General features: G+C 49.1%; 1 protein-coding gene across 1 annotated transcript in view; it reads right to left on the bottom strand.

The window, feature by feature from the left end:
• Nucleotides 1-8,299, bottom strand: part of ZNF808 (zinc finger protein 808) — a 46,292-nt gene that overhangs the window by 20,384 nt on the left and 17,609 nt on the right. The window contains exon 4 of the mRNA XM_011966040.1: nt 1,353-1,434. Coding sequence (XP_011821430.1) covers nt 1,353-1,367 — 15 coding nt within the window. The 5' untranslated portion in view covers nt 1,368-1,434. The remainder of the gene's footprint in view (nt 1-1,352; nt 1,435-8,299) is intronic.

Raw genomic sequence — 8,299 nt, forward strand, 5'->3', positions numbered from 1 at the left:
CCAGGAGTGGTGGTGGGCACCTGTAGTCCCAGCTACTCAGGAGGCTGAGGCAGGAGAATGGCATGAACCCGGGAGGCAGAGTTTGCAGTGAGCTGCGATTGCGCCACTGCACTCCAGCCTGGGTGACAGAGCAAGACTCTGTCTCAAAAAAAAAAAAAAAATTAGCAAGGCGTGGCAGCAAATGCCTTACTCGGGAGGCTGAGGCAAAAGAATTGCTTGAAGCCAGAAGGCAGAGGTTACAGTGAGCTGAGATCATGCCACTGCAATCCAACCTGGGCAACAGAGCGAGACTCCATCTCAAAAACGTGCAGAGTCAGGCCGGGCTGGCTATCTGCCATCAAGAATGTCAGCAATTTGGGAGGCCAAGACGGGAGGATCACTTGAGGCCAGGATATCAAGGCTATAGTGAGCTATGATTGCACCATGCACTCCAGCCTGGACAACAAAATAAAAATATAATATAAAAAATAAGACTGGACACAGTAGCCCACACCTTTAATCCCAGCACTTAGGGAGTCTGAGACAGGCAGATCATGAGGTCAGGAGTTCCAGACCAGCCTAACCAACATGATGAAACCCCGTCTCAACTAAAAATACAAAAATTAGCTGGGTGTGGTGGTGCGTGCCTGTAGTCCAGGCAACTTGGGAGGCTGAGGTAGAAGAAATGCTTGAAACTGGGAGGGGGAGGTTAAATTGAGCCAAGATGGTACCATTGCACTCCAGCTTTAGTGACTGAGTGAGACTCCATCTTAAAATAAAGAAATATGTACATACATACATATATACATACGGTGACCCATGTCTATTATTCAGGCTCTTTGGGGGGTTAAATTAGGGATTAGTTGAGCCCAGGAGTTTAAGGCTGCTGTAAACTCTGAATTGTGCCATTGTACTCCAGAACGAAGCCACAGAGTGACACCTTCTCTTTCTCTCTCTTTTTTCTTTTGAGACAGAGTCTCACGCCATTTCCCAGGCTGGAATGCAGTGGCACAATTTCGGTGTACGGTAACCTCCACCTCCCGGATTCAAGTGATTCTCCTGCCTGAGCCTCCTGAGCAGCTGAGATTACAGATATGCACCACCACATGCAGCTAATTTTTGTATTTTTAGTAGAGATGGGGTGTGAGCCCTTCCCACAACCATGCCCAGTAGAGCCTCTTCCCAAGTTCATGTCACTGGGTCACAGGAGACAGAATCTCAGAGCAGGTGCCAGGAATTGAGGGCAGGCATGGGTGAGTGTGAGTGAACCTGTTAGGTAAAATGCTTCAGACTCACAAAAGACTGGCTACTACAATTCCTGGCATTTCAGAAAGGAAAGAGACAGATTAATCCCCAGAGGAACATCACTTCACCTGAGGAAAGGCCATGCCTGGCTCCTTTCCTTTCCTCTTCTCAGCTGCTTCCTCACGTAACCTGAGTCTTTAGAAATCAATCCTGTATGTGAAAAAAAAAAAGTGAGACTTCATGTTAGAAATGACTCACTCCCTTCCTGTGACAAAAACACATGAACAGGGGAGACCTCACCCTGTAGAAAGATGGTCCCCCACTGCCCACTGCACCAGAGACCATGCAGAGATAAGAAAGCCCCACAGGAAGACCTGTAAGTGTATGTTTGACCCCGGTCTTCAGATCTCACCATCAAACCCCATCCAGAGGACAGCCCCTCATCTCTCTGTGGATCACAGGCTGAGCTCAGCCCTCAGAAACGGGGGACACAGAGCTTCGATGCTCAATGCTGCACACAGATGACAAGCACCTGGGCCACTGCAGCTATTACTGAGGGTGGGCTCCATCCCTTCAGAATAAGAATCCCTGCTAAAGCAGTACAAAAGCTCTATTTGTAAAATGCTCTGCAGTCCAATGTGAAGCCAGGGTTGAGCTCCACTCAGAGGGGCGAGCCCAGCACAGCCCCACGTTCTGGCTCTGCTCTTCCCTTGGGGCCTTGTTCTCACCAGGATCCAGACAGTGGATGGCAAAGGCACAAAAGTAATCACAGTGAGGCCGGGCACGGTGGCTCACGCCTATAATCCCAGCACTTTGGGAGGCAGAGATGGGTGGATCACGGGGTCAGGAGTTCAAGACCAGACTGGTCAACATGGTGAAACACTGTCTCTACTAAAAATACAAAAGTTAGCTGGGCATGGTGGTGGGCACCAGTAATCCTAGCTATTCAGGAGCCTGAGGCAGGAGAATTGCTTGAAGTGGGAGGCAGAGCTTGCAGTGAGCTGAGATCCCACCACTGCACTCCAGCCTGGGTGACAGACCAAGACTCCATCTCAAAAAAAAAAAAAAAATCACACAGAACAGTAAATGTGGACCAGAGGTGGGATGAAGGTTGGGCTGTAAGGAAAATAAACCTTGGGGCCCCAAATCACTAAGCAAAAGAGAAACGTCAAGGTGGAAACTGCTTAGGGAACAAGACTCCCCTTCTATTCAAAGTCACCCCTCTGCTCCCTGACATAGATGCACATCTGAGTGCCTCCTTTGGAAAGGCTAATCAGAAACTCAAAAGAAGGACCCAGTACAGTGGCTCAGGACTGTCTGTCATCCCAGCACTATGGGAGGCCTAGGCAGGTAGATCACTTGGGGTCAAGACATGGAGACCAGCCCAGCCAGCATGGTGAAACCCCATCTCTACTAAAAATACAGAAATGATAGGGGCATCTACTTGGGAAGCTGTGGCAGGAGAATCACTTGAACCCAGGAGGCAGAGGCTGCAGGGAGCCGACATCCTGCCACTGCACTCCAGCCTAGGTGACAAAATGAGACTTCATCTAAAAAAAAAAAGGAAACTCAGAAGATTGCAACCATTTGTGCCTCAGTTCTCTGTGACCTGGAAGCCCCCGCCCTGCTTCAAGTCTTCCTGCCTTTGTTTAAAGTTGGCCACCATGCAGACCAAACCAATGTACTTCTTACATGTACTGACTGATGCCTCATGTCTCCATAATATGTGTAAAATGAAGCTCTGCCCCGACCACCTTGGGCAAAATAAACTTTCTAAATTAACTGAGATCTGTGTAAGATTTTCTGGTTTCACAGCTGCAATGTCAAATGGGGGGCTGTGGGAGATCACAAAGGAAACCCGGAGAAGATGATATCAGAACACAGACCTAGCAAAGAAAGGCTGCTTGTCACCTGCAGCTGAGGGGCAGAGAGTCCTAGACAGAGGGACAGTTCAAGCTAAGGCCCTGAGACAGGAGCAACCTCAGCAGCAGGAAAAGGAAAGCGACCCATGTGGCTGGAGCAGTGGAAGAGAGGAGGGCACAGGTAGATGAGGTCAGAGAGGTCCTGGGGGCACAGACACATAGGGATACAGTCTTCAAACATTTTTCTCCCACAACCCAAAAGAATTTTGAAAGTCAACTATGATCCCAGCTACTCGGCAGTCTGAGGCAGGAGAATTCCTTGACCCCAGGAGACAGAGGTTGCAGTGAGCCGAGATCGTGCCATTGCACTCCCCCTGGCCCACAAGAGTGAAAATTTGCCTTAAAAAAAAAAAAAAATTGGAAGTGATGTATCTTCTCACTCTTTTCACATATACATGTAAGTTTCTCTTTATATGATAAATTACAACACTTACAAATAATGTAATTTATTTTCCATATTTAAAACACATACTGTCAAGTTCGGCTAAGTTTCTGGAAGAACACAGTCACTCTCAACTGAGCTGTGCAGACTGCAAGGGAATGTGTTTGGGGATTTAGGAAGTCACTCGTGGACACCTGAAGGTGGGGATGCCTGTTTGATGTCCCAGGAGAGAGCTGAGGAGACAATTGGACACAGGATTGTAAAGCTCAGTGGCGAGGCCTGCAGGGGACATGGAGTCGTGTAGGTGGCTGAAAGCTCTGAGATGATAAGGTTCAAGGTGATTTGAGTCTAATCCCCTGTTTTTGCTCATCTTGGAGAGCTGGAATCCACTTGAAATTTGAGTTTAAAATGAGTAGTAACCTCTCCCAGAAGAAAAGCCACACACTGTATTTTGTCAGTCATTTCAGGGGTCAGTGTCACTCTGACTGAGCTTTCCTGGTCGTATTCCTCACCTCTATGTTCCAGGTGGGCTCACCGAGGCTCACGGCAGGAGACATCTCCCCAAGTTATCCTGAGAAGCTCCGAGGTGAGGAGGAAGGAGTTGTGGCTGATTCCCATGTGATGGCCTGGAAGGCCCAATAGGCTGCCTTGGTCTTCCCCTCTAGAAAATTCCAAGACTAGCCAGGAGTGGTGACTCACCCTTGTAATCCCAACACTTTGGGTAGTTGAGGCAGGCAGACCACTTGAGCCTAGAAGTTTGAAACCAACGTGGGCAACATAGTTAACCCCATCTCTACCAAAAATACAAAAAATTAGCCAGAGCTCATGGCATGCATCTGTGGTCCCAGTTACTTGGGAGGATGATGCAAGATCACTTGAGGCTGGGGGGCAGAGGTTGCAGTGATCTAAGATTGTGCCACTGCATTCCAGCCTGGGTGACAGGGTAACACTTGATCTTACAAAAAAAAAAAAAAAAAGGCAGCCAGAAAAGGTAGCTCATACCTGTAATCCCAACACTTTGGGAGGACAAACTGGGTGAATCACGAGGTCAGGAGTTCGACACTATCCTGGCCAATATGGTGACATCCCATCTCTACTAAAAATACAGAAATTAGCCAGGTTTGGGGGTTCACGCCTACAGTCCCTGCTACTTGAGAGGCTGAGGCAAAAGGATTGCTTGAACCTGGTAGGTGGAGGTTGCAGTGAGCTGAGATCATGCCACTGCACTCCAGCCTAGGTGAAAGAGCAAGACTCCATCTCAAAGAAAAACAAACAAACAAAAAAAAATTCCAGGACTATCTTTTATATACCTGAGCAAAGCAAACTTCTTTCAAGTTGTAAGGTTCTGATGGCATCAATCCCAAACGTATAATTACTCACTCCCAAAAAAATGTTCAAAATATGCACGACTGTGCACACATAGCAATAGGTCTTTGAAACACTAAAAAAGAGGCAGCTGTAGAAATGAGATCTGAGCAAATGCTTTTCTCATGAACATATGGGCTCTGCTAAACCAAGGTTCCAAGTCAATCCAACCCATCCTTCAACATCTGTAGAGAATATTACGGACCAGAGGAACTTGAGGGAGACACTTACTTAGAAGCTCACAGATCACCATTTTTTCTGATGACAAAAGAAAATGGAATAGGCTACTTCAACTAAATTTTCATGTTAGGGTAAAGAAAAAAGGTCCCTGATATCATTATCAAGTACACACTGAAACAACCTAAAATCATATATCACATAGTAGAAAATGGTTTCGATATATGATAAAGACTAGAAAGCACACAGTTCTCAATGTAAACTGAACACAATTTCATAGAGAAACAATTTTAAAATGGTTAAAAAATATAGATCTAATGAAATCTTGGGTAAAAGGAGAAATATCTGAAAATATATCATACTTTGAAAACAATGAGGCCACGCATGGTGACTCACACCTATTATCCCAGCACTTTGGGAGGCCGGGGCAGGAAGACCACAAGGTTAGGAGTTCGAGACCAGCCTGGCCAACATGGAGAAACCAGGTCTCTACTAAAAATAGAAAAATTAGCAGGGCATAGTTGTGCACACCTATAACCCCAGCTACTCAGGAGGCTGAGGCACAAGAATCTCTTGACTCCAGGAGGTGGAGGTTGCAGTGAGACCACTGCACTCCAGCCTGGGTGACAAAGAGAGTTTCAATAAATAAATATATATATATATAAACATTAGCCAGGCTACTCCTCCAGTCCCAGCTACTCCAGAGGCTGAGGTGGGAAAATCACTTGAGCCCAGGAGGTTGCCGCTGCACTGAGCTGTGATCCTGCTACTGTACTCCAGCCTGTGAAACAGTAAGAGTGTCTCAAAAAAAAAAAAAAATTAAAGGCTGGGCATGGCGGCTCATGCCTGTAATCCCAGCACCTTGGGAGGCTGAGGCAGGAGGATCACTGAGGTTAGGAGTTCAAGACTAGCCTGACCAAGATGGAGAAACCCCATCACTACTGAAAATACAAAATTAGCCAGCCATGGTGGTGCTCGCCTGTAATCGTAACTACTCAGGAGGCTGAGACAGAAGAATCACTTGAACCCCAGAGGTGAAGGTTGCGGTGAGCCAAGATCACGCTGTTGTACTTTAGCCTGGGCAACAAGAGCAAAACTCCGTCGGTCCTTATTTAACCTCTTGTTGCCCTTCTCCCCAATCTTTTGATCACCCTCAATCTCTATATTTTACCGCCTCTTATCTCTGCGTCTCCTCTGCTCTGTTAAATTCTCTCTTCCCTGTTACATTCCCCTGTCCCCACTCTCTAGCACCCCAAAAACCCAAGTGTCCTTCCTTCCGTGGTTCTCCCTGTTCTCCTGGCCACCAGCACCACTCTGGGGGTTTGAAGTAAGACGCCTGCATCCCGGAGAAGCGCATTTTCCGGGGGCGTGGAGCTGGGCAGGCAAGAATACCCGGTGTCATAGGGCAAGCCCCTGGGACCTGCCCAACGCTGATTCAGGGAAAGCGGTGACTGCAGAGGGAAGACTTGGGGAGCAGCAGGGCCCGGCACAAGGAGGGACCTGGGGGGCAACGGCGCCTTAAGACAAGGGTGGCCCCTGCAGGCACCCAGGACCCAGGAAGAAGACGCAGCCTTCCCGGGACTGGGGCCGGGAGCCTGGGAGGCGAGCCTGGAGGCGCTCAGGGCGGGAATCCACCTCGCGGATGAGGACTTTAAAAAGCATGGGGTGCGAGGAGTCAGAACAAGGTTTTGACCAGGAAAACTGCGCTATAGGAAGTGTATACACTGCCCTATAACAGAAAGACCGGGTAGGGGACCAGCCTCCGGACGACTTCAACCCCAGAAGGAAGCAACTCCTGGACTCTTAAGGGGACGTCTCAGTTTTCTCTGGGTGAAGGAAGAAAGGCAAGAATTTCCAGGTCCGTGGGAACCCCACGTCCCAGGGACAGAAGCGCCAGGGACCTGGGAAGGGCATACTTAACACAAGACAGAGGGAAACTCACGCGCCGCGGTAGGACCTTCACTCCACGGAATCCCCTTCCGGGTTTGCGCGCGCAGGACAGAAGCCAGGCTTGGGCGGGGCCCGCAAGCAGTGTAGCGGGGCCTGGGCGGGGTAGGGGCGGAGAGACCTTGCCCTTTAGAACCCGCAGACAGCCGGGCCAGGGCGGGACCCAGCGTCTCTGTTTTCTAGGTTTTTGGAGGTGAGAGCGGCCAGGAAGGCTAAGGCATAATTCAAAAGCCCTGGAATTGTCTGGAACGGGCATGCAAACTAGAATGTGAAATGCAAAGCCCTGCCTGGGCGGAACTAGGATTTCATGCTGACAGCCCACAGAACAGAATAGAAATCCTCTCCATTTCTAGTCTCCATTCACTGCAGAGGGAGAGTCCACCCTGTGCTCAGCTTCAGAGACTCCCCTAGGGCCTCCCCCTGGGAAGAGGGACGGAGTGTTCAGGCCAGGGAGGAGTGAGGTCGCCACTTGCTGCTTAAACAAAACAAGGTTGCAGGCACGGGGCTGAAGCCTGAGGTCCCAGCTACTCAAGCAGCAGCAGCGGGAGAATCGCTGAAATTGGGGGTCCAGGCCAGTCTGGGCGACAAACTGACACCCCCTCCCGTAGGGCTCCCTTCCTTGTCTCTCTCTGGCTGTGCAGTGGCAAGATTTTGGATCACTGCAAGCACCTCCTCCTGGGTTCACACCATTCTCCCGCCTCAGTCTTTCCAGTAACTTTGACTACAGGTACCCGCCATGATGCCCGTCTGTTTTGCATTTTTTAGTACAGAGGGGGTTTCACCATGTTAGCCAGGATGGTCTGGATCTCCTGACCTCGTGATCCGCCGGTCTCAGCCTCCCAAACTGCTAGGATTACAGATGTAAGCCACTGCGGCTGGCCTTGTGTGTGTTTTTTCTTTTGTTTTTACCGTTTTTAAATAAAATTTTTCATGGTGTGAGATAGGGATCCAGCATTATTCTTTTCCATGTGAATATCCAGTTAGTTGTCCCAGCACATTTGTGAAAGAGATCTATTACTTTCTCTTGTTTTCACTTTTTTCTTTTTTTTTTTTTTTTTGAGATGGAGTCTCGCTCTGTCTCCCAGGCTGGAGTGCAGTGGCCGGATCTCAGCTCATTGCAAGCTCCGCCTCCCGGGTTTACACCATTCTCCTGCCTCCGCCTCCCGAGTAGCTGGGACTACAGGCGCCTGCCACATCGCCCGGCTAGTTTTTTGCATTTTTTAGTAGAGACGGGGTTTCACTGTGTTAGCCAGGATGGTCTCGATCTCCTGACCTCGTGATC

The sequence above is a fragment of the Mandrillus leucophaeus genome, unplaced genomic scaffold (genome assembly GCF_000951045.1).
Source record: "Mandrillus leucophaeus isolate KB7577 unplaced genomic scaffold, Mleu.le_1.0 Scaffold74, whole genome shotgun sequence".
In the NCBI taxonomy this organism is placed as follows: domain Eukaryota; kingdom Metazoa; phylum Chordata; class Mammalia; order Primates; family Cercopithecidae; genus Mandrillus; species Mandrillus leucophaeus.